Source organism: Mustela erminea, chromosome 6 (genome assembly GCF_009829155.1).
Source record: "Mustela erminea isolate mMusErm1 chromosome 6, mMusErm1.Pri, whole genome shotgun sequence".
Lineage (NCBI taxonomy): Eukaryota > Metazoa > Chordata > Mammalia > Carnivora > Mustelidae > Mustela > Mustela erminea.
In genome coordinates, this window is record NC_045619.1 from 93504578 (window position 1) to 93529373 (window position 24796).

Consider the following 24796-nt stretch of genomic DNA (forward strand, 5'->3'; position numbering starts at 1 on the left):
GCCGAATGAGCCGCGGGGCGCCCATCCATCCCCGTCAGCGCCGCGCGGCGGCAGCCGCCCGAGGCCCCGCCCGCCCTCACCGAGGCCCCTGCCCTACTCCTGCCCCGGACCCACCTTAGCTTGGAACCTAGAAGGGGCCCGGAGCGCCGAGGGACCCAGGTCTTGTGGGGCCGCTGAGCCTCTCCGGGCTCCGGCTCCGCCGTGCACCCCTTCGAGGACACGGTCCCGGAGCCTCGGGCCCCACACCCTGCCCCATTCCTCATCAGGGCACAGACCTAGCCTCTCGGGTACACGACCCCTAGGCCCCGCAGCCCTCTGCGCTTCGCACCTGGGCCGGGGGCGTGTCCGGGGCGTGTCGGGGTGAAAGTCACCTTCGGTGCCCCCAGCTGGGCGGGAGGGGGCGCGCGGGGCGCGGCGGGGATTGGAGCGACGCGGAGCCCCGCCCCCCCGCCCGCCCGCCCGAGTCCGACCCAACTTTCTCCCCCGCCCGCGCCCCGCCCCCAGCGCCGAGATCGGTTCCTCTCGCTCAGTCCGCGCGGGCCGCGCCGCCTGCTCCCGCCGCTCCGGCAGCCACCCCACGGCGCGTCAGCCCAGGGTCCCTCGCCCCCAGGCCCGGCTCCGGCCTGCCCGGGACCCGTCCCGCTCGCCCCGCTCAGCCGCCCGGGAAGATGCGGCTGCTCCCGGAATGGCTTCTCTTGCTCTTTGGTCCGTGGCTCCTGAGGAAGGTAAGGGCAAGCCGGGCTGGAGCGGGAGCGCGGGGGTCCGGAACGCAAAGGTCCCAGAGTGCGAGGGGCTCCGTGCGCTCGCCCCGCCTCTAGCGCGGAGAGTCCCAACTTTGCGCCGCGCGGCGGATGCGGACAGACAGACTCCCCGACCTAGGACGGGCGCTCTCCGGGCCCAAGTTGGCTGAGGGTTGGGGGTGGGTGCCGGGGTGGAGGCCCGACTTGGATCTGGCTCCCTGCTTGGCGGGGGAGGGGACGAAGCCCGACCCGCGAGTGCGCCAGACTGAGCGGGAGTGCGAGACAGACAGACAAGCCAGCAGGGTGTCAGCCTTGCCGTCTTTCCGCGCCAACGTCGCTCGCCTTCCTCGCTGTCTGTCCTTCCACCCCTCCACCTCGCCTTCCCATCTCTCTTCTCCGCACTTGTCACAATGCCAGGTGAGCATACACGACCCGACACACGCGCGCACACAGATTCGGCCGAACTTGGCTACAATCTCCCATCACATTTCCCGCGGAGACACCTTCTCCCCTGCACAAACCTCACAGACACACCCCTCTCTCGCGCCCAGCTGATGAGGGTGGGGGCTGTCTGGAAGGGGAGTCTCTCTTCCTGTGCTCTTCTGGCTTCCACATCTCACGGCTGCCTCTTTCCCGAGGCTCTGGGGCGAGGACCGAGGCTGAGGAGGCCCCGATTTGATCTGCCTCCCTCCCAACTTGAAGGCTTCAACTCCTGAACACGGTGTGCTCATATGTGCTGGTGTGGAGTGTGGGGGTCAGCGTGTGCACCTGTGTGCGTGCATGTGTCTGGGACACCCAGTCCAGAGTGCGTGTGTAAGCTACTGTGGTGTGTGGTGTTGGCTTTGAAGGGGTGAGTATGACAGCCTGCTTCACAGTGCCCTCTCTGTGCCCCACAGTGGGGGCATAGGCCCTGGACCCCGACTCCTTTCATCGTCTCCTTGCCTGTGACTTTTCTGTTTCCTGCACCCTAACTGTGACTTACCTAGCTTGGGGGGTAGGCAGATAGCTTCCTAAACCCCTACTTCTTGCAGCCCAGCCCTTAACCCCTGTGGAGTCTGGAAGGGGTATAGTCCCCCTGCCTTTCCCCTGCCCACACTTGGGCCCCACCTGCTCAGCCAAATCAAACTCAGCAACTCCAGCAGGGTAGGCACTGTCCTAGAGGAGCTGGTGATTGAGCTTCCTGATTCTCCCAAATGCGCCTGGTGACCTTGAGGGGCTGGAATATAGGAAGAGGGGTCCCCTCCACAAAGACTGCTTCCCCTGGCAGGAACTCCCTTTGCACTGGCTGCCCAGCCCTGCCCTTAGACTACTACAGCTGGGGCCCTGGGCCCCACAAGCCAGTTGTGTATGTGAAGGCCTGCGGGGAATGGAGGTAAGGATCCCAGTCCCCTGCCCCTTCTTTGTACTTCCTCCCCACTCTTCTCTCCATTCTCCCCATCAAATAAACTCCCCTGTGGACAGATCTGGTTTAATTTCCTTTGCCCCCTGAAGGGGAATGAAACATCTGGTAGAGACTTGAAGGAGAGTAAGCGTGAGGATGTGAACGATGGGGATCTAGCTCAGAGCTGCAGCTGTGGGCCTCCGTGTTGGAGGCAGTGGGGGCGAGTGTATCTGCCTTTTAGTCCAGTTTGTGTGCGTGTGAGAATCAGTGTTTACACACATGGAAGGACTGTGGGTGTGTATGTATGTGTAATTGCATGGCAGAGTGTGTGTAGAGAAGTGTTTGTGTGTCCAGGTACCTATCTGTGTGCTTGTGTGCACTTGTGGGTACAGTGTGGGCACAGGTGCATAGCCCAACGTGGATCTCCAAGTGCATCTGTGTGCTGAGGTGCATGTGTTGCCTGGAGGTAAGTCTCTGGGCTTTGTGAATGTCTGTGTGCTTGTGGTTTTGAGTGCCTTTGAGTGTGGGTGTGGGATTGTGAGCCTCAGGATGTGTTCATGTATCTGAGTGTGGCGTGTGTGTGTGTGTGTGTGTGTGTGCGCGCGCGTGTACACGCACGCGTGCTCTCTCTCTCGCTCAGGGCTGTCTAAGTGCGGGGGCTGGGAGTATATTGACATGGTAAGGGGCTGGTGGGGGACAGATGACAAGGTAGCTCTTTGGAAAACCCTAATTGTCCAACACTAACCCTGCCCCCCCCAGCCCCTGCCCTGCCACCTGCCTCCCCTTCTGGAGCCTGGGACTCTGACTCTGACCCCAGGCTTCTGCTGCCCCTGGGACTGAGGCCTCTTGGCCAGACCTTCTTCAGGATCTTTCTGATAAGGTCTCTGACTCCTCTCTCCATCCATCTCTTGTCTTCCCACCCCTTGCCAAAGCAGCTGCCTACTGGGAGAAGCAGCAGGCGATCAATAGTCACTAATCACTAATCACTAATTACTAATTAGCTAGGGGAGGGCAGGGGCGGGGCCCTGTGGGATCTTTCCAGTTCTATCCTGCCTCGGGGAAGGATTAGGCCCAAGTGAGCCTCTCTCAGCGCTGGCGGGCCCCAGACCTGCTTCTAGCCACCGGCTCCTGCCTCATACCCCTCTCCAGCCCCCCACCTAATCTCTGCCTGGGCCACTTAGGCACGCGCAGCCTGGGTGAGGGCCCAGAGCCTTGTCGGGGATTTGGGGGTAATCAAGGGACGCAGCTGGGCCAGGGGCACAGGAGAAGGGGGGCGCTGTGACATCTCCCTTGGGCCAGAGCCTGCACATATGAGAGAGGTACCCATTGGAAAGGAGAATTTAGAGGGTCATGGGGTTGAGGGTGCAGAAGGAACTGGAGATCCAGGACTGGGTAACTGGGGAAGAGGTGAAGTAATTGGGAGACAGAAACAAGGTAATGAAGTGTCACTGGGGTCAGAGGCGGGGTCACTGGGAAGGGGAGACATAAACGTTGATAGAGACCAGGTAAGGGGGCATCCCAGGGCTCAAGAGATGAAGTCATTGTCAAGGAGATGGGGAACTTTGAACAGAGCCCTGCAACTCCACATGGGTGGGGCCCGGAAGGGACCAGGGTAACAGAGAGAGGGCATTTCCCGCGGAGAGATGGGGTAGGGGTCCCAGGGCTCAAGCACGGCTGGGTGCAGCGGCGAGTAGCGGCGTGTGGGGTCAAAGCGAGCTGAGGGATGGGAATGGGGAGCAGGGAGCGCTGCCTTGAGCGCTAGAAATTGGCGAGTCTCCCCCTCTCCCTCTCCTGCCCCTCCTCCACCTCCACCCCGCCCACTCCCCCTCCGGCTCCGGCTTCGGGAAATTACATCCCCGCTCCGCGGCTCTCCCCCCACCACCACCACCGCGCCCCGGAGCCCGCGCCTTTATAGGCACATTTATTGCAATAATAAAGTGAGGCGCGGGGCGGGGGGCGGGGGGCGGCCGTTCCCGGGGGGACCGCGCCGGCTCTAGGAAGCAGGGAAATAAAATAAAATAAAATAAAATCAAAATTCAGATAACGGTGAGCCTTGCGCTGCAGGCCTGGAGCAGGCGGGCAGGCGGGGCTGAGGGGGAGGGGGTGCCCGGCCCAAGGGCAGAGCCCGCCCCACCAGCGGTCCCCGCCCCCTCACGCTATAGTGGGGTCTGGAAGGAGCTATCATCGCTTCTACCTGCCTGGCCCCCTCCCATAACCTAGTCCTGCCCGTCTTCTGCTTTTTCCTCTGACTTGTCCCCCATACCTGTCCTCAGCTCTGTCTCCGTCCCTGTCCCCTGTCTCCTTCCTTGTCCCCCATTGCCCATTCCAGTCCCCATTCACATTTGCCATCCTCATTTCCTGGGCCTTTTCATCCCTCAGCACCCCTGTTCCTGCCTAGTAACCATTCCCCATCCCCCATTTCTGTTCCTGCCCCCATCTGCTCGCCATCCCCATCTTCCAGTTCCTACCCCATCTCAGCCCCGCTTGCCATCCCCAGTGCCCATTCCTCAACCACCATCCCTGTTCTCCTTCATCCCCATTTTGGTTTCCATTCCATTCTTCGCCTGCCGTCATTCCCCGTCTGCATACCCTGTCTCTGCCCAGTGCCTGTCCACCACGTATGATCACCTCTCCATCCCTGTTTCCATGCCTATCCTTGTTCATCCTTACTGCTGCACCATATACCTGTGCCTGCCAAGTCCCAAACCCCAGTCCCCCCATCCCAGCCCTCACCCCAGCCTATCCTATCCACCCACCTCTGTCCTTACCCCCCTCTCTGTCCCTGGTTCCCAACTGGACCCTGTCTATTCCACCCCGCCCTGTCTGCAGTGGCCCCCACCCCCACCCCTTGCTAGGTACAAGGGCTTAATATGCAATTCGCTGCCCTTCCCCAACCCGGGCCTGGAGGAGCACTGTTCCTTCCCCAACCACAGGGTGCCGTTCCCTTCCTGGGTCCGGAATCCTGAGCGGCGCCACCTGACCCATGCTGGCGGAAAGAAGCCAGGGACTGGTCTGGAGGCCTGGGGGAGGTGCGCCCTGCAATGCGGCTGGGGGGCCGACAGCCTGAATCTCCCCCCTCCCCCCCAGTCCCATCCCGAAAGAGCCCCCCCCCACACACACACACACTGGAATTTGTTCAGCAGCAAGAGGCAGCCTCAACTCCCCTCCATTGCGTGGGCTTACTGCCTTAGGGGCAAAGCGCTCCTGGCTGGCTCCCGCCCCGCATGGGCCTGGAGGCGCCCGGTGAGGAGCACCCCCCACCCACACCCACACCCCCGCCCGCCACCAAGCACCTCCGCCCCTGCGCCAACAGCCAGACTAGCCTCTCCCCTCGGCAAATGTCACCGCGCCCAATTAGCTTAATTAAACCAGCTCTGGAGCGAGGGGGACCCCTCCTCGGACAACACCCTGCTCCCACTCTCAGTCAGGGAGGGGGAGGGGGACAGCACCATGGATCTGGGGAAATAGGGGCTCCTTTATCACCCTGCTTTCCTTCTTCCCAGAGACAGACAGAAATGGAGCAAAACAGAATCACGGAAGGAGAAAATTCGAGACAGAGTGAGGGACTCAGAGAAGAGTCTCTGAGAGAGATGGAAAAACAGTGAAAGAGGAAGAGAGAGAGAGAGTGAGAGAGAGCGTGCAAGCGAGGAAGCCAGAGGGAGGATTTGATTTTATTTTATTCCATGTTCCCATTTCTCGGCTCGTTTCCTCACAGACTCTCACCCCCTCTCTGTCCGAGCTCCCCCCAAGGTCGCTTTGGCCGCCCCCCCAACTCTTCCCTTTTATCTTGGCAGTCTCCTGCAGCGGGTGGGGGTGTGGGTGCCCAAAGCCCAGGGATTTGCCAGGATCAGAGAAGCGCAGACAGCAATTTGTCTGGGATCACAGGGCCGTGGGGGAGGGGGAAACCCCCACACCCCTCACCACCCAGCCAAACCTCTTTTCCTCTCCCAGCCCCTGCCTGTGAGGGGTCGTAGGTCTGAAGCGGCCTCTGACAAGTCCTGGGCTGGGTGCAGGACTATGAGTGCTGCAGGGGTGCACTGGGAGGGGGTGTCTCAGAGGTATTCAGGGTCATAAGAGCAGGTGACTGGGGACTGATGGATGCCCCTGGAAAGGCAGTGTTGGACCTAGAGGGGTGAGGAGATTAGGAGTCAGAGTTCAAATGACTCCCCCCCCCACCTTCCCTGGAAGCTTTATGCACCCCCTTCCTCCAGTGACCGACCTGAGGCTCAGGCCCTGCCCTCTCCAAGCCCACCTCCTTGGAGGTCTGTCTTGCCCCCTCAACAGTGTGGCCTGGGACCCTTCCCACCATCCCTCTCCAGCCCACCCTCCCGGTGTTAGCTGCCAGCTCAAGCTTGTCTGTCTGAGTCAATCACTCTTGCCGCCCCCGCCCCCCTCACCTGAGCTGGGAGGAGGGATGGACGGGAGGAGGAATGAGGGGGGCGATAAATATGTATGACGAGCGGGTGGCGGCAGCATTAATAACCCGGGATCGCAGTGCTGCGGGGATGGGGACCAGGCGGTGGAGATTCTAGCCCAGCAGCTTGACTCTGGCATTCCTGTCCCTTGTGGACTCATGCTGTGTACACAGGGTATGTGCAAACACAGGGGGCACCCATGCTGCCAGGCCTCTTTACCTACCCAAAGCTCAGCCTGTAGGCCAGTGAGGAACCCGCCAGAGACCATTCATATACAACTCACACAGATGCACCCCCCCCCCAGAACACACCGCACTTGTTCTATTATTGTGGACATACTGATACACACCCTTGAGAAAGAGCTTAACTCATAGACAGAGGGTGATAGGAGCTCACACAGGAGAAGTAACACCTCTGGACACAGCTAACCCAGACACACAACCACACCAGTCACACAGACAGAACCACCACAAACTGATAGACAGCCTCATTCAGTTCAACACACAGACACACACAGCCAACCCAGGCACATACAATCCATGCATATATACGGAGCCCTCACAGGCTGACACAACAACCAGCCAGCACCACAAGCAGGCACACACACACACACACACACACACACACACAACCACAGGTTGAGACAGAGTGTGAGCGTGCACGCGTACACATACTCTCCCACACACCATCACTCCAGGTACACGGTCGCACACAACCATCCCAGGGCTGCCAGACATACCACCACTCCAGGATGATGCCCGCACTACTCCCTCCCAGCAATCTGAACCTCCGCAGCAAGGGCCACACAAACTGGCCACAGCTAACAGTCTGACTGACACACTCTGACACTCCCGGCTCCTCTCCCTCCCGCTGCCCTCGCTGGAGCAGCGGCTCCATATTTCTTCCTCCTCCGGCTCTCAAACGTCTCCTTCTCTCCTGGCCAGCCCCCACCCCACCCCACCCGCCCCGGATAATTGATGGCCGGGGCCTGGCCCGGCCGCTCCCGCCTCTCGATCCATCTTGTATTCGCGCCCGCGCTGTCTCCCAGATCAGCGGCCACCTGAGACAGGCAGGGACGGGTGAGGGCGGGCACGGGCGGTCCTCCAGCCCCCTCCAAGCCCAGGAAAGGGCCGCTAGGCGGCCTCTCCCACAGTAAGAGTGTCAGAGGAGAAGAGGGGGGCCCGTGTAGCCCCCCAGCCTCAACCCACAGCCGTGAGACCCTCCAGGGCTCTTGCCCCGCCAGTTTCCCGGGCCCCTCCCTACAAGGGAGTAGAGGCTGAGGTCTGGGCAGAGACTAAAGCCTTGGCAGAGGTCAAGTTGGGAGGTCTTCACTTCTTTCTTGATGCTGGATGTTGACAGCCCCCACGGCCTGGCCTTCCTGAGTCCAGCTCCTCCCCGGTCCACCATTACTTGGAACCAAGGAGGTTCCAGGCCAGGGGAGACCCAGCCGGTGGCGTCCACAGCTCCATTCCCTAATCCAGCCCCGAGGGCTTTGGCTTTTTTGCCTTCCTCAGCTCGCACTGGAGTTCTCCGGAACACAAGGATTCCCAAGTCATTTCACAGATGTGGGAACTGAGAACGGGTCAGTGACTTGGCCAAGAGCACAGAGGTTGAAAGGGCTGCAGGCCTACACCAGTACACAGCCCGGAACCACTGACCGTGGACCGCCCAGTTCCCTTTGGGCTCGCAGCGGCTGGGAAAAGGGGCTGGCCGGGTAGGGTAGGGAGTGGTAGGATCCTGGGATGGCCAAGGAAAACCCCAGCGCCTCTCTTTTCTGCTCTCCCTTCGCCCACAGGTTGTCAATGCCCAGATACCAGAGTCCCGGAGGCCGCAGTACCTGGAGCTGCGCCCCGCCGCGGCCAGAGGGGGCGCCCCTGGCCAACAGCTCCCGGTGCCCAGGTCTTCCCACAGCCTGGGCACCGCCCGCGCCTGGAGCTGGGCCTGGCCAGCTAATCACACCGGGGCACTGGCGCGGGCGGGGGCGCTGCCGGCGCCGCGCACCAAGAGGAAGCCGTCCATCAAAGCGGCCCGCGCCAAAAAGATCTTTGGCTGGGGGGACTTCTACTTCCGGGTACACACCCTCAAGTTCTCGCTGCTGGTGACCGGCAAGATCGTGGACCACGTGAACGGCACCTTCAGCGTGTATTTCCGCCACAATTCGTCTAGCCTGGGCAACCTCAGCGTCAGTATCGTGCCGCCCTCCAAGCGGGTCGAGTTCGGGGGCGTCTGGCTGCCAGGGCCGGCCCCCCACCCGCTGCAGTCTACGCTGGCCCTGGAAGGGGTTCTCCCTGGGCTGGGGCCCCCGCTGGGAATAGCGGCCGCGGGACCGGGGCTAGGGGGTACCCTCGGGGGCGCGCTGGCGGGCCCATTCGGGGGCGCGCTGGGAGTGCCCGGGGCCAAAGAGTCTCGCGCTTTCAACTGCCACGTGGAGTATGAGAAGACAAACCGCGCGCGCAAGCACCGCCCGTGCCTGTACGACCCATCGCAGGTGTGCTTCACCGAGCACACGCAGAGCCAGGCTGCCTGGCTCTGCGCCAAGCCCTTCAAAGTCATCTGCATCTTCGTCTCTTTCCTCAGCTTTGACTACAAACTGGTGCAGAAGGTGTGCCCAGACTATAACTTCCAGAGTGAGCACCCTTACTTTGGGTAGCTAGCCTCGCCCTCCCCCGGGCCCTAAGCTTCGCGCCAAACCCCGGCTTCCCTAAGTGAGACCCCTCCCTGTGCCCCGCAGCTCCTGTGGCCGTGTCCACCCCTTCCATTCTGAGGGCGAAGGAACAGCCCTCCCGGGGACAGTCAGCCACCCGCCATAGGTCCACCCTTTCCTTATGGGGAGTGCCCACGAGGCAGGGGTGGGGGCCTGGGGGGAGAGGTAGCCCTTCCGCTGCCTCCCAAAGTGGAGAGGCAAGAGCACAGGTCTAGAATAGATGGGGCTTGAAGGAGGTCCCAGCGTCCCTCATGTCTGCAGTGGGTCCCCCTCATGCCCCTGGGCGCTGGGTTGGACATTCCCTTTGTCCTCATCTTTAATGACGTCTGGCCTGGCACCCTGGTCGCACCCTTTCTTACCCCCAGGCGCTTGTCCTCCTGTTCCACCCTGTCCCCACGTAAAGACTGTGAGGCCTAAAAATTGCGGCCTATCCCCAACCCCTTCTGCCTGCCGGTATGCCTGTCTGCCTTTCCCCCCGAAACTCTAATTAGGGTAGGGGAAGCAGAACTCCTGGGCCTAGGCGATGGACTGGGCCCCTGCCCTCTGCCCACTTCCCTTCCATCCCTGCAGTCCTGCTCCACCTGCCCCCTTCCAGCTGCTTCCTCTTGGTGATATTTTTTCTATGCCCCAACAGACGGGAAAGGGAACAAAATAAAGTGAAATCCAATACGTGTCTGTGTGAGAGACCTTTGTAGGGAAGGGGTGGTGGTGTGGGTTTATGGGGGAGCAGCGTCCTGGCCAGGACCTCCTCCCTCGGCAGGCTCGTGGAAACTGAGGCAAATATTGATGGAGCTAGCACCTTGGAGGTCATCCAAGACCAGATGAGGGAGAGATGAGGGCGACCCTTGCTGTGGGAGCTCTGACTAAGGTGAGGATTTTCTCCCGAGGTGGACGCAGGGAAGCCGCAGCAGATCGAGTGGGGAGGAGACCTGAGAGGGGACTACCAGCGGACTGCTGGAGATGACCTGGGGCAGGAGGTATAAGGCCTTGAAATGGGATGAAGTCGCGGGGACAGCGTAGGCAGAGCGCCGACAACCTGCTAAGCTCCGAGGGGCTGGAGGGAGGTGGCAGGTGTGGGGGGGAGGGGGAACGGTGTTTGCGGCATCTGGAGTCATCGATCTTCCTTTTCCTTCCTAATTTCGTGGGCGCTGAGTTTGCAGACGGCTGAGACAGGGAGGGAGGCCGGAGACGAGGGGGTGGGGGAAGGGACGAGCGCGAATTTGGAGAGCCCGGCCGCGTCGTCGCCGCTCGCCGCCTGCAAACAAGGCCCCCTTCAGCCAGCTGCCCACCCTCCCCACCCCCGCCTCCAGCTCCCTCCTGCCGCCGCCGCTGCTAATTTTATCCGCCCCCAACTCTGGCCCGGGCGTTAATTGGCTGCGGCTTCATTAGCAGTTCTCGAGCTCAGCCGCCCCCCTCCCCTGGGGACCCCTGACTGGGGCGAGGGAGGGGGTAGGACAAGCTGAGGCACAGAACACACCTCGACACTTGGACACTTGGTCTTCTGCCTTCCTTCTTTTTGAGTCCTGGGCCAAAATACCGGCTCAGCTAGTGCAGTACTCCCCAGGGAATTGCCCACTGGTTCCAGCAGGAAACTGAGTCAGAGGTGAGTCTGACCTAGACGTGCCTGGGAGTGAGAAGTCGCTGAGGGGAAAATAAATCATGGATGGATGGAGGGATGGGTGGGTGGATGGGTGGATGGGGGAATAACAGAACTCAAGCTGAAAGGAAGAGGGAGGTGGGAGGTGGTTCTAGGTCAGAGACTGGAGGAAGAACCCTAACCAAGGGCTTATTGCTGGAAAACCTGAGAACACCTGAAGTTTGAGTGGGAGGGAAGGTTAGAGCAAAGCAGGGACTTCTGAGGCCTGGTAGGAGAGCCAAGTGGGAATGTTCAGAATAAGCAAGTTAGCCCATCTGGGTCTCAGTTTCCTCACTTGTAAGGCAATAATAAAATAGCATGTCCTGGAGATTAAATGAGACTTTGCATGTCAACATGTTCTGTGACGGACTGTCCTTCTCCTCTTCCTCTGACTCACAAACTGCCTCCTCTGCAGCCATCCTCTTCTCCTCCTCCCCGCAATCCCCCTGGGACATCTGGACCTCTGGGAGCTGAGTTGCCCCTGCCCATCACTGCACTTGTTGCATTTTATTACTTGTTCACCTCTTGATGTCCCGGCAGTCAGTGATCTCTTCTTGTATCTCCAAGGTTAGGCCATGTCTGGCACAGAGTAGGAGTGCAACATGTCTGCTGAATGAGTGAATGAGTGAATGAATGAATGAATGTGTCATTTTGTTAAGTAAGAAGATGGTTCTCAAAATCACTGCTTATTAGAATCACTGAGGAGAGGTTTTACTGTCACCATGAGTGGGCAAATGTCTGCTCGTTAAGATCCACTGAATTAGAACCAGGGAAGAGAAGTCTCCCACTCATATATTTATATTACATTTCCCAGCCAATTCTGATCCCGAGGTTCGGGGACCTACTTCTAGAGGGGTCAGTGATTCCCTCTCCCAAAGGATGAGTCCAGACGAAGTCAGGCTGAAAGGAAGATCCTATCTGGTTCTGAGGATCTAGAGCCCCAGGGATAAAAGAGAGCTCACTGACTGCTGGAGCCAGCGGCAGGAGGTCAACAGATAGCAAGATTCAACAAGTGGCAACAACAGGAGGGGGCGCCTCACTCAGCTCCAGGATGTCGCAGGCGAGGGAGATAATCATGGAGTAGCCAGAGGATGAGGGGACGGTGATTCATTCCAGAGCTCTGGGGAGCATGTTTACATACAGAGTCTCACTCAATCCTCACTACATGTTGTTTTTGAATTACAAGTGAGGAAACTGAGGGCCAGAGAGGCTAATTTGCTAGTTTGTCCCAAAGGTGGAACTTGAACTCAGGTCTCACCCTTCCAAGCCAGGGAGCTTTCCAGGGCACGGCCGCTCTCTAGCTCAAAGAGGAATCTTTATATTTTCGAAGAACCTAATAATGTAGGTATTCAGGAGGCACCCAATAAATGGCTGCTGTTTGAACAACGGGGCGGGGATATACCCCCACTAAGTTGGAGGACAACGAGGAGGTGGTGCGGCACTGGATCTCTTTTCTTTCAGGCAAGAGCCTTGACTATGGGCTGCAAGTGGGGAACTGAAGAAGGAGGGGAAAAAAAAAAAAACTACAATTCCCAACAGAGCATAAAGGGGCGGCCTCACGCATGCGTAGTTCCTTTCCCTTAATCCGGTGGTTTCTCGGGCCGTTCTCGCGCACGCGCTCTCGGATCAGTCTTCTTCCGACCCTTTGCTTTGCCCCCGCCAGAGTTGGTGGCTGGACTTCCTGCGACCTCCGGTTGCGATGCTGCCCTTCTCTTTGCTCTGGGCGACTCGGGTAAGAACGGGGCTTCGGATACTGGGTGACCAATAGGAAGCGAGCGCTCCTCCTACCCGAGTTCCCATTCACAAACTCTGGGGTTCTCCTGGGTTTTCCATGCACGTGGTTTTGGTCCTCGGGGAACGGACTTGCAACTAGGGAATCCTTGAGAACTCCTCCGACCCCAGTGCCCGCGGAGCATCTGGGGCCCCTCGCCATTCCGGCAACCAGACGCCCCAGGGCCTGCGATCACCCATTTCACGTGGCATTAGGGGAGAGAACCGCACCAGATGCCCCGTGGACCCTTGGTGAATGAGCGGGTTCCTGGACTGGACCGGCGAGCCCAGTCTCTTCCTGCTAGCTTCCAGCCTTGCAGATGATGCAACCCGGCCCCACTACTTACATCAGGAGTCCCTTGACTCTGTGGGCTGGAAGGACATGGAAGAATGGAGGGCACAGAGGGTAGGATGTGGGTTTTGGCTTTCCTGACAGTAGGCTCCCCCCATCCCCCAGAGACTGCTAAAGGTGTCTGCCACCTCTCTTGCTCTGGAAAACCTCTGCAGCCTATTGCCTAAATCCTTGCCAACTCAGCCTCCAACCCTCTGACTGCCATGGAGGTCCTGCAGGAAGACCTTTTTGTTCCTGTGGGTTGGGGAGGTTCTGGAACCTTAGTGGACTGCCTCTGAGTTCCAGAGGCATAGGCTTCTGGGAGACAAACTTTGCCCTCTGGCTTTGCAGAGTGGTTCATGGGTAAAGCTGGAGGGAAATTCTGAGGTGAATTAAATGGACCAAATCAGAACCACCCCCTGGACATTGAACTCAACCTTGGCTCTGGAACTGGAGTTTGAAGGCGGAGGTGTGGGTGGCAAGAATTGGAAAAGGCTGCTGGACCACTGGCTGCTGGATTTTGAGCCAGAAAGCCTGATAAGCATGGCTGAGGGTTGCTGGGAGACTATTTGGATGATTGTGTTTTTTTGTTTTTGTTTTTTTGACTCTGGTTTTTCCTCTCCTAGCCTCTGCAGAGATGTGGTCAGCTGGTCAGGATGGCCGTCCGGTGCCAGCACAGTGAGGTGGCCCAGACCCACACTGGAGAAGCAGCCAGGGGCTGGACAGGCCAGGAGCGTCTGTCAGACAGTGACCCTGAGATGTGGAAGCTGCTGCAGAGGGAGAAGGACAGGCAGTGTCGTGGCCTGGAGCTCATTGCCTCAGAGGTGGGGCTTGGGGAGAGGGACCACGGCATGGACCACAGTGGGCGCAGGAAGTAATAGGTCATCATACTGCTCTTTCTCCAGATTTTCCTTTCAGACTCAAGGCCTTCCTGCTGGGCCTTATCTCCTCCTCTTCTTACTGTCCTCTGAAGAGAAGGCAGGGCCAGTCTGGATTAGGGGTTGGGGACATTAGCTTTCAGAACTGTCCAGGGCCCCTGCAATCTAGTGTGGTCCCTTCCCCTTCCCAAGAGGGAAGAGGAACCTGGAAGTACAGGTTCGAGTAGACAGGTGGCCTTGCAGGGGACATCCATCCCAGCAGCCGGGTTTCTCAGGTTGCTTTCTTCAGGCCTGACAAGGAACGCTGAATGAAAAAACAGAGCTTTCTCTAGAACCCAGCTCCCTCCCTGCGGCCTGGGGCTCTGGCAGGAAAGGGCTGCGGGGGGCTCCAGGGAAAGGGGCTCAGTACCTTCTGACATTAACTCCCCCAATCCCCCCCACCCCAGAACTTCTGCAGCCGAGCTGCGCTGGAGGCCTTGGGGTCCTGTCTCAACAACAAGTACTCGGAGGGTTATCCTGGCAAGAGGTGAGGGCTGGCGCCAGAGGGCTGAAGGCAGCCTCAGGGATGGTGCTCCCTGTGGGGGACACCTGCCTGTACCCTCCCAGCGTGTGTAGAGGAGCGGCCTTCCCAGCCCTTTGCCTCTGGTTGCAGGGGATACCAGGACCCTTTCTGTGTGCCCTGATACATCCCCATCTTGTGGCAGATACTATGGAGGAGCAGAGGTAGTGGATGAAATCGAGCTGCTGTGTCAGCGCCGAGCCTTGGAGGCCTTTGACCTGGATCCTGTGCAGTGGGGAGTCAATGTCCAGCCGTACTCGGGCTCTCCGGCTAATCTGGCCGCCTACACAGCCCTTCTGCAGCCTCATGACCGAATCATGGGGCTAGACTTGCCCGACGGGGGCCAGTGAGTATGGATGGGATGGGTGTTGGCTTTGGTGAGCATAGGGAAAGAGTTACTGAACATCTTCCATGTGTCCTGCCGTGCAAGTCAGTGGATGAGGACGAGAAGACCCCAATCACCAGTGCTCAGCACAGAGTGGACCGAGCAGGGAGGATCGTGCCTGCTTGGAGCAGCGTTCCAGGGACAGGGTCCTCTGGAGCTGGGCAGGCAGGGTGTGGTGAAGTCTGGGAGTTACTCGTCTCTGAAGCTCTCTGATCTCTCTCATCTGCTCCTAGTCTCACTCATGGCTACATGTCTGATGTCAAGCGGGTCTCAGCCACATCCATTTTCTTTGAGTCCATGCCCTATAAGCTAAATGTGAGTGCTGGGCCCTGGTGGCCCTCTCCTGGGGATGGGGAGGGGTGGGAGTCCTGGGCAGCCTCCAGGGTCAAGGAGAAGAGTGAGCTGCCCTGCTTCCTTCTCAGGGCTTCAGCTTTTCGTTTGTCCACGCAGCCTAAAACTGGCCTTATCGACTATGACCAGCTGGCACTGACAGCCCGACTTTTCCGCCCACGACTCATCATAGCTGGTACCAGTGCGTACGCACGCCTCATCGACTACGCCCGAATGAGAGAGGTTGGCGGAGGGCTGGCATGCTGGCCACATCCCAGGGAGGCAGTGGGGAGCTTCTGGAAGGGGGGCCACCTGGGGGAGACCTGTGTGGGCCCTCCCCAGGCTGAGCCATGTCTCTGTACCTGCCTAGGTGTGTGATGAGGTCAAGGCGCACCTACTGGCAGACATGGCCCACATCAGTGGCCTGGTGGCGGCCAAAGTGATCCCCTCGCCTTTCGAGCATGCAGATGTTGTCACCACCACCACTCACAAGACCCTGCGAGGTGCCAGGTCAGGCTTCCTTGAAGTCAGGCCTCGTCTTTCCCTGTCTTCACGCCCTTTTCCCAGGGCATGGCTGGGCTGCATCCCAAAGAGGTTCATTCCCACCTGAAGCCCCAGAGACTCCTCAGTGTGTGATGACTCTCCTTGTCTTGTCCTTAGTGGTGGTTCTCTGCTGGGGGATTTGGGAGTGAGCCCGAAGGGCTGCTCTCCTTGACCACTGGGCTCAGCTGCACACCAGCTCAGCTGAGGTAGACTCTCAGAGCACAGGGGGCCCAGGCCAGCCAGCTTCCTCTGCTTTCCCCACCCCTTGTCCTTTCTTCTCAGCTTTGATTCTGATCACCCACTTCCCACATAGGTCAGGACTCATCTTCTACCGGAAGGGGACTCGGGCTGTGGATCCCAAGACTGGCCGGGAGATCCCTTACACATTTGAGGACCGAATCAACTTTGCTGTGTTCCCATCCCTGCAGGGAGGACCCCACAACCATGCCATTGCTGCAGTGGCTGTGGCCCTAAAGCAGGTTGGGGAGCTGACTCTTGTGGGGAGGGCATTGGGCCTGGGGCCTTAGACCCTGCTCCATGCTAAGGAAATCGGAGCTGAGAGCAGGGAAGCCCAGGTGGGGTCAAGAATGGAGTCACAAGTGTGCTGAAGGGGGCAGGGCAGAGGGGTGGCCCTTGGGGTTCCAGGTGCTCCTGTCTTGTCCTGCAGGCCTGCACCCCCATGTTCCGGGAGTATGCCCTGCAGGTCCTGAAGAATGCTCGGGCCATGGCTGATGCCCTGCTAGAGCGAGGCTACTCGCTCGTGTCTGGTGAGCCAGCGGGTGGGTGAGAGCCTCTGCAGCTTCAGACAGAGGCCTAGAACTCACGCCCCCCCCCCGCTGGCCGTCCCTCCCCTCAGGTGGCACCGACAACCACCTGGTGCTCGTGGATCTGCGGCCCAAGGGCCTGGATGGAGCTCGGGCTGAGCGGGTGCTGGAACTGGTCTCCATCACAGCCAACAAGAACACCTGTCCGGGAGACCGAAGTGCCATCACACCCGGGGGCCTGCGGCTCGGTGAGACCTGGGCTTTGAGGGAGGAAGGATGGCTACCAGGTGGGCTTGGACTGTGCTGACCCTCTTCTGTGTCTCTCCCAGGGGCCCCAGCCTTGACCTCTCGACAGTTCCGCGAAGATGACTTTCGGAGAGTTGTGGACTTCATAGATGAAGGTGTCAGCATTGGCTTGGAGGTGAAGAGCAAGACTGGTGAGTAGGCACGACCCTGGCTGAGCCAGCCTTTCGCTATCCGTCCGTCCTGCTGGCTGATCAAACAGGCTTCTCTGGAGTTCTGACCGCTTTTTTCCTTATTCCCCCTCTAGCCAAACTTCAGGATTTCAAATCCTTCCTGCTCAAGGACCCAGAAACAAGTCATCGGCTGGCCGACCTCAGGCAACGAGTGGAGCAGTTTGCCAGGGCCTTCCCCATGCCTGGTTTTGATGAGCGCTGAGAGCCCTTAGGAAATGAGGCCCACAGACTGAAGTTTATTGTTCTGCCTACTGGGACCAATGGAGAGGAGTGTGACTCTCTTTCCATTTTTTGCTGGAGGAGCGAAGGGTTCTTATTTAGGGAAAGACCCAGCTATACTCTGAACTTTGTAGCTGAGAAGATTTCTTTTTGCTAAACTTAGAAGGAGGAGGCCTGGGGCTTTCTGCCCTGAGCTCTCCCATTATCTCAGTGTTACAGACTCCTTGCTTTTACTTGAAGAGAGGCCAGTTGCCCTTGTGAGCCAGAGGAAAGGGTGGGTAGGCACCCATCTTTCTGTTTTTAATCTAATAAAATGCTAACCTGCCTTGAGCTGTCCTTTTACTGTGGGAGGGGTCCCTTGGGCCGGTGCTGACTTGTCGCCCTCCACGTGTTCCTCCCTTCCCTCCCACCACCACAAGGACCGTCCCCCCCACCCCCCACCGCAGCCTCCTTTTTCTGTCTCTGATCAGAGCCGACACCAGACGTGATTAGCAGGCGCAGCAAATTCAATTTGTTAAATGAAATTGTATTTTGCCCACGGCTGCTTCTGTTTGATCCCAGGGGACTGAGGGGAGCAAGGGAGGGGCAGGATGGCAGGGGGAGGCCCAGGTGCAAGGCTGCAGGGAGGGGATGCCTGTTGGCTGGGGAAGCAGTGGGCTTAGGCGCGGGGAGGAGCTCTCGCTGAGCTTCCTCGGGCGAAGGTGCCTCATCCAGGGCGGGCTGGGCGGCAGGGGACGAGCCCAGTCGAGCCAGAGCAGCACCGCCCCTGCACGGGAGCCCAGAGCCTGGGCTAACGTGGGGCCCGCCACGTCACTTGGCACCGAGAGGCCCTCGCTTGCTCTTGGCTCACGTTGGCCACGCTCAACACGTAGCCTGAGCCACACCCTGCAAGGCCCGGGTAGGGGGGCAGAGGGGCTGGTTGGAGCCTTTTGGGTCAACACACTGCCCGCCCTCCTAACTCCTCCCCCCGCGTGGGACTCCAGCGGAGGGTCAGAGGCGCTTCCGCTGAGGGAGCACAGGAAGGGGGTGGGGTGCCGTCTCCCCTCCTGTGGGAACCAAGCCTGTGTAAGCAGCAGCTGGACAGGGTGGCTAGAGTGGCGCCCTGGGGGCAGGGGGCAGAGAGTGGAAGAAATGAGTCGGCTGGCTGATGGTGGTTTACTTCTTACAGGCACCCCAGCCAGCTTAGAAGTCTGGCCGGTCCTTCTTCAGCTTCTTATAGTCAGTGGAAACTGCAAGAAACTATAGGAGGGAAAGGGGCACTGAGTGCCCCAGACATCCCTTCGTGGCCTGGGGGTGGGGAGGGTGGTCCTGGGACCAAGATGAACAGATGGAGGAGGTACCTTGTATTGGTCATTGGGGCTCAGGCGGTTCCAGGGCTCTGGGTTGTTCTTTCTGTCCCAGCTACAGAGAAAGAGGGGGAAGGTGAGGGTTTCCTCTCTGAAAGCTAGGACCCAGGAGCCTAAAGTGACAAAAGAGTCTCTGCCCCACCCCCAACACACCCGTCCTATCCTGGGGCGGGGAGGGGGGGGGGCGCTACTTCCCAGGGACTGACAGGGGTGCTGACAAGTGAAACAGGAAGGCTCGGGCCAGGTGGGAGACTGACAACCCAGCCCAGGGCCTCCCACCTGTTCCTTGCCGCTCTAGGTTCACCCCCCAGAGCAGAGCGCTGGGAATGAGATCCAGAGGGGCTGGGGTTTCCTGATGCGCCTGCAATTCTACCCCTGAGGTGCTTGTGGCGCTGGCTGGAGAGCCCCCATGGCCCACCCCCACCGACCTCGGTGGAGCTGGGACTCTCTGCTCCCCTCTAGCCCCAAAGGCTCCCCTAGCAGTTCACCCGGCCACACCCCCAGCACTCAGGCGGGGAGGTGGAGGTACCCAAAGGCTGCCCGCCGGCTGAGCACGTCGCCATGGCAACCGGGCAGGGAGCGGTGCGGGTTCCGCAGCCCGAAGCGGGTCGAGTCTGGGGCCCCAGGAGTGAGTGGTCGGCCGGTCGGATGGGAGGGCAGGCCGGGGCCGCCTGGGGCAGGAGGAGGCTCCAGCCTGGAGTTGCCGCGCGGCGCACACGCAGATGCGCCGCCCTGGGGATCCCTGATGAGACCACCCAATGGCACGGTTCCTGAGAGGCCCTAGCGTTCCTGCCCTACCCTTGCTTCACCCAGGCCCCCTGCTTGCGTCCCAGACCCGGCCTTTACCAGACGTCGGGGCTGCGCAGGGCGAGTCTCAGGAGGTACAGCGCGGCGCTGCCCATTCCCAGGCCAATGAAGCCGATCATCGGGATGAGCTGCGGGGAAGACGGAGGACACTTTAGGGATCAGCACCCTCCCCGCAGTCCCTTTACAATCTTCTCTGCCAGCACCCGCCCCCGCCCCCACCCCAGCCCAGGTCTGGCACTCCCTCCTGTCTGGGAGAGAGGACCTGGAATCTCCCACACCACATCTCAAGGCTTCGTCTCCCTCGTCCCACAGCGAGTGGGTCCCAGGTGGATTCAAGAGACGCGGGGCATATTGCAGGGATAGACTGAGGGCACGCTGGAGAAAGACCAGGAGCACTGGGGAACTGGGCAAGGGACAGGATACTGAGAGATTTAGGAGCAGCCAGGGAAGCGAGAGAGTTAGGAGTTAGTACAGTGGCTCTGGGGACCGAACTCACCGCGGGATGTCTCTTGATCTGCCGGTAGAAGCGGGCCCCGGGATTCGTTCCCGCCATAGCGCCTCTCCACCATCTGATGCTCCCCAGCGGTTCTGCTCCCTCGCACTTCCTGGGGTCCCGCCCCCGAATGGGGAGGGGTCAGCCCAGCCCAGCCCGGCCCGGCCCAGCCGGGCCCGCTTCAGCAGGCTCACCCCACCCCCACTCATCTCTTCCTCCCGCAGTTCCCAGCTCAGAGCCAGAGAAGTGTCGGTAAGCAGAGGGCTTTCTGATCCGGCACTCCTCCCAATGGCCGCACCCTGGTCTGGGGGACACCATCACACCTGGCGCTTTGAACTGGTTTCAGAGAAAGGCAATACAGGCTTTGAGCAAGAGACTGATTGAGGGAGGATCCAGAGGTAGAAGGAGGAACTCACCATGGGACAGGCAGCCGGACAGAGAGACTTGCAAGCCAGGTGCAGGGGTGGTGTTCACGGGTGGGACCTGGAGGGTCCTGGGGACCAGTGATGGCATCGGAAGCACTTCCCGGACAGCTCTAGAGCTCACAGATAAGGCCCCAGTTCTGTCTCCCTACAAAGTGTAGTGGGAGAAGGAGAGGGACAGAAAGAGCCACAGCACTAAAGCAGCCCCAGCTCCTCTAGCCCTGGGTAGTGCTCCAAGTTGTATTGTGGTTGGCTTGGAATAGTGTTTAGAGGTCAGGGGAGCCGGGTGTATTTTAAACCTGGTTCAGGATAGAGTTAAGTCAGTTGTCGAAGTTTGGGGCTTTGATAGACTTGCTTGCTCTGCCTACGTCCAGTCCCCTCCAGATGAAGTTGGAGCCCCCTAAGGAGGCTGTTTCTGACTGTGATGGAGAGGAAGGGAATGGGGTAAGGAAAATAGCCAAGAAAGACAGAAAAGATGGTGAAGGAGGAAAGAGAACAACACATACAGAGATACATGTTCCGAGCAATTGCCTCCCTTTCCGCAGCCAACTTAGGTGTCTGCTATGCTGCTAGGGTGGGAAAGCTCACTGCCATCGTCTTTGGGGAGTTGGGGGCCTAGGCACCCAGGAGCCTAGTCCTAACCACCTCTCCCCACTGCCATGCTAACTTCACCCTCCCATCCTCCTCCCTCCCACCCCACGGGCAAATCCCACGGAGCTCCACCACCTCTCCAGCCCAGAGCCCAGTGGTGGTGGTGGCATGGACAGGGGTGAGTTGTGCACCCACCACTGGGCTTGCGCGGTGGGGGGGGGGGGCTGAACTGGGAAGGAAGCTACCCTTCTGGGGGCCCCCTCCCTTTCCTGGCGCTGATACCTCCCCCGCCCCCTGCGCTGACAAGCGCGGCTGTAATTAGGCTGCGGGGTCCCAGGCTCTCCGCCTCCCTCCGGCGGATAATGAGATAAAGTGTCAGAGACACGGCGAGAACAAAGAGACAGAGACTCGCTGCGATGTGTGTCGGGGTGGGGGGGGGAGCGGAGAAGGGGGGACTGACAGGATGTCAGAACCTGGAGCGCAGAGCCGGGTCCTCCCTGAACACCCGCACCTCAAGGACCCGCCGGGGAGTGGAATGTTCTGTCACTCATGCCCCCCAGCCCTCCAGTCTCCCGGATTAGCAATCAACCCCAGAGCTCGAGCTCCAGGGGCTGCACATCTGGGCTGCACATCTGGTTCTGCATGGCACAGCTGGGGCGCCAGGACGCAGACAGGGACGTCTGGCCCCCTTGCCGCGCCCTTTGGCTTCTCGGGCCCTCGCCCGGGCTCTTGTACTATTTCTTATGACTTCTGGTGACGAAGGACTGGCGCGTTCCGAACTTTCCGCCCCGCTCCTTTCCTAGAGCCGCGGTTGTTCCTCCTGCCTCTGGCCTCCGCCCCCACTTCCCAAGAGCCTTATTACGTTATTACTTCTGTTCTGGCCTCTCCGGGGGGCCTTGACCCTGCACCTATTTCTGGTGCCAGTCTCTGATCCCTTGCCAGAGATCCTACTTCTAAGTCCCCACTCATCTCTGGATCGTGATCTCTGGGGCTGAGCTGGGACGCGGAACTCCGTGAGTTCCGGATCCCATCTCTCCCCACCCTCGCGCACTCTCCCATCTGAAAGACTAAGGCCACCCGTCCAAGCCGCGTGAGGGACGGCAGAAGTCTTTTGCTGCGGATTAGGGGTGGCCTGGGGCGTGCGGGGTCCCGTGGGGACCAGATTCCAAACGCCAAATCGCACCGCGATACTAATCCTCGCGCTGGCGCCGCTCGTCTAAAGCAGCTGGACTGGGCGGAGCGAGCTGGCTGCTGGGGTTGTGGGCGCGGGCGCCCCCTGGAGGTTAAGATGCTCCCAAGCTCTTAGGGGCGATGCCTCGGGCGCCCCCTGTCGGGTCCTGCAGGCTCTGCGCCCCACAGTTTGGGGCAGGTTAAGTCTGTGCCTGGAGCGTCGGTACAAGACCCGCCTGCCTCTCCTGCCACTCCCACCGCCAAGGCACTGGGTCCCGCAGCTTCCCCTCTTCTGGTTTGAGGTGGGGCGGGGGTCAAGAAAGGAGAGGGCACGAGGGATCTCCCACCTCGCCAGCTGTGGAAGGCACCCAGAGGTTCAGGCGGGTTCCTCTCTCGGGGCTGGTGGGCTCCAGATGCCCGGGGCTGGGTCTCTGCCCTAAGACTACCTACCCACTGCCCTCTGCCCCTGCCTGCCCCAGTCTCTGGTTGCCCTTTCTGCTTCTTTCTTCTTCCAGTCCTTTCTGTCTACCTCTGTCTCTCTGTGTCTCTGTGTATGTCTGTGTCTCTCTGTTCCTTAACATTCTGGCTGTGTCTGTCTGTCTCTCCCTCTGCAGCTCTACCAGGCTTTGTCCCTCTGTATCTGTTTCTGTGTCTCTCTCTGTTTGTCTCTCCTTCCGTCTACATCTCTCTACCCTCTGTGTCTCTCTTTACAAATGCCTGTCTCTGTCTTTATCTCTTTCTCCCCCTCTCCCATCCCCCATTCTATTCCTATTCTCCAGCTTGCTGTCCCTGGGGGGCTGTAGCAGTCCAACGAGACAGCCTAGAGACACCTCAGGGCACTGCCCCGGGTCTACTTCCCGGTCACCTCCATATGCCCGTCACCTCGGTGTGGACTCCGTCCTCCCTCTGCAGCTGTGGGGCAGGGAGGGGGCGCCCGGGAGGGAAGACACGGTGCCCAGCATCTGCTCGGGAGCCCCGGAGCCCCTGACCCCCTCTGCAGCTATTAAGGGCGCCGGGTCCCGAGGCTCTGAGAGATGATCATGATTGCATCAGCCAGACAGCCGTGGAGCCGGGAGCCGCGCAGCGAGCGAACGAGCGAGACAAAGACGCCCGCGCCATCTGTTTATGCAAAGCGCTCCCCGCCGGGGACCCCGGAGTCCCGGTGCCTCGCCCGGCTCGGGGCACCGGGTTCATGAGCCCGCTCCTGCCCGGCGCCCCCGCTGCGCCGCGGCTCCCCCCTTCCCAGCACCCAGAGGGGCTGTGGGGCGAACGGAACGGAGGGGGGCAGGGGGTGTTGATGTGATTGGAGCGGACGCGGCTGTTTCTTCAATAATGGATGGAGATGATGCGGACGGCGGAGCCAAGCCCGCCCGGAGAGGAGAGAGGAATAGAAATAGGGAGAGGAAGGGGCGGGTGCGGGAGACTCACCCAGGCGCTCCCGCGCGCGCGCGCGCGCGCACACACACACACACACGCACACGCACACACACACACGAGTGCGCGTGTGCGTCACACTGTCATTCGAATACACGCTGTCGCGCGGCTCACACCCAGGCACACGCCCCCGCACTGTCACGGAGATACATACACCTGCAGGCAGAGACGCCAGAGCAACACACACTCACAGGGGTGGCTCTTCCTGATACTCAGATAGGCAGTCCTGCAGGCAGAGACACGCGTAAATGCTCACACTCGGGGCACACCCAAGTGTGAAGATCGCACACATAGACACGCCAAAGCACGTATGCACACCTAGACACTCGGGGGCTAAGCCAGACAAAAATTATAGAGGTTGGGGGGGATGGAGAATGGGGACAAGTCTGACCAATACATACTTAAGGGCACAGACACACACCAGGGTCACACATACCAACTTACACTCACATCTTGTGCTGATATACACATCTCACACACTTGGGGCACAGGCACACACACCAGCGGCACAGCTGAGTGACACCCATAATCTCCAGGGACACAGAGGGACCCCCCACCAACCCCTACACATTCAGAGGTTCACACCCACACAGGAACTGCTGTCTGTGCCCCCTCCCCACCCCCCACCCCCCACCCCGCCTCGTGGTAAAGTGTGGCAGAGGTTGCCCGGGTCCTAGAAGCAGGCCTTATTAGCCTACCCACATAATGAGGTAGTAGTGACAGGAGGTGCCTGGGGCTGTGGACCCTGCTATCCTGCTTGACAGCCTGCTAGCTTCCTTCTAGCCCAGGGTGGGTGGTACAGACCTTGGGCCTCTCAGACAGCAACCAAGCCAGCTGGTCCCAACCCCAGCACTTGGGGAGGGTCAGGGAGCCACCGAGGGACATTGGTGGTTGTATAGGGACTGCCAGGATTACCCACACAGCTGGGAGGCAGATGTTTAAGGGACGATCGCTCTGCTTCCCCGTCATTCCCCCGTGTTGCCCAATCTCCCCACTTGTAAGGGGGTACTTTCTTCGCTAAGAGCGGAGTGGGCACTGCAGAGGGGTAGGGTGTGGGTTGTGTCCTGGACCAGGGTAACCTGGCCCCTCCTCCAGTCTGTTTTCAATTCAGTCCATTCCTTGGCCCAGACTTATGACCTTTGCTGCCTGTGGCAACATCATCCATCACCTAGGCGGCCGTTTGTGGGAGTGAGGGGCGTTCGGGGCTCACACAGGGTCGCTGTCGCTCCTGCCTCCTTCATGAGTCTTGCTCTCCAGTGGCAGGCCTGGGCTCAACCAGCGGGCAAGTGTTGGGGGGAGGGCGTTGATCATGGGGCTCAATCGCGATACTGGGCCGGAGTCCTCACCCCTGGCACCCCAAGCCCCCGTCCTCCGAGCTCCGCGCAGCCGGCCTCCCCGCTCC

At 59.9% G+C, this 24796-nt stretch overlaps 3 protein-coding genes across 3 annotated transcripts; 2 read left to right on the forward strand and 1 right to left on the reverse strand.

Annotated features, from left to right (window-relative positions):
- Positions 1 to 501: 501 nt before the first annotated feature.
- Positions 502 to 9919, forward strand: NXPH4 (neurexophilin 4). The gene is made up of 2 exons (XM_032348746.1): positions 502 to 725; positions 8332 to 9919. Exons 1-2 carry the CDS (start codon positions 669 to 671, stop codon positions 9184 to 9186), a joined length of 912 nt encoding a protein of 303 aa, XP_032204637.1. The 5' UTR covers positions 502 to 668; the 3' UTR covers positions 9187 to 9919.
- A 2583-nt stretch (positions 9920 to 12502) lies between these two features.
- Positions 12503 to 17456, forward strand: SHMT2 (serine hydroxymethyltransferase 2). Its single transcript, XM_032348740.1, has 12 exons — positions 12503 to 12608; positions 13604 to 13801; positions 14302 to 14381; positions 14560 to 14760; positions 15033 to 15114; positions 15250 to 15372; positions 15500 to 15639; positions 15986 to 16151; positions 16340 to 16439; positions 16529 to 16684; positions 16766 to 16873; positions 16987 to 17456. Exons 1-12 carry the CDS (start codon positions 12576 to 12578, stop codon positions 17112 to 17114), a joined length of 1515 nt encoding a protein of 504 aa, XP_032204631.1. The 5' UTR covers positions 12503 to 12575; the 3' UTR covers positions 17115 to 17456.
- Positions 17457 to 17636: 180 nt separating this feature from the next.
- Positions 17637 to 19907, reverse strand: NDUFA4L2 (NDUFA4 mitochondrial complex associated like 2). The gene is made up of 4 exons (XM_032348748.1): positions 19781 to 19907; positions 19324 to 19412; positions 18472 to 18532; positions 17637 to 18370 (listed from the first exon to the last, which is right to left on the reverse strand). The coding sequence occupies exons 1-4, from the start codon at positions 19835 to 19837 to the stop codon at positions 18314 to 18316; spliced, it is 264 nt and encodes an 87-aa protein (XP_032204639.1). The 5' UTR covers positions 19838 to 19907; the 3' UTR covers positions 17637 to 18313.
- Between the last annotated feature and the right edge of the window lie 4889 nt (positions 19908 to 24796).

Excerpts from the sequence above, each read along its gene's own strand:
- SHMT2 (XM_032348740.1), top strand. The coding sequence starts at position 12,576 with ATGCTGCCCTTCTCTTTGCTCTGGGCGACTCGG. Across the intron at positions 12,609-13,603 it reads CTTTGCTCTGGGCGACTCGG|CCTCTGCAGAGATGTGGTCA; the intron begins GTAAGAACGGGG and ends TTCCTCTCCTAG. Across the intron at positions 15,115-15,249 it reads CCATGCCCTATAAGCTAAAT|CCTAAAACTGGCCTTATCGA; the intron begins GTGAGTGCTGGG and ends TTGTCCACGCAG.
- NXPH4 (XM_032348746.1), top strand. The coding sequence starts at position 669 with ATGCGGCTGCTCCCGGAATGGCTTCTCTTGCTCTTTGGTCCGTGGCTC. Across the intron at positions 726-8,331 it reads GTCCGTGGCTCCTGAGGAAG|GTTGTCAATGCCCAGATACC; the intron begins GTAAGGGCAAGC and ends CTTCGCCCACAG.
- NDUFA4L2 (XM_032348748.1), bottom strand. The coding sequence starts at position 19,837 with ATGGCGGGAACGAATCCCGGGGCCCGCTTCTACCGGCAGATCAAGAGA. Across the intron at positions 19,413-19,780 it reads AGATCAAGAGACATCCCGCG|CTCATCCCGATGATCGGCTT; the intron begins GTGAGTTCGGTC and ends TCTTCCCCGCAG. Across the intron at positions 18,533-19,323 it reads CTGCGCAGCCCCGACGTCTG|CTGGGACAGAAAGAACAACC; the intron begins GTAAAGGCCGGG and ends CTTTCTCTGTAG.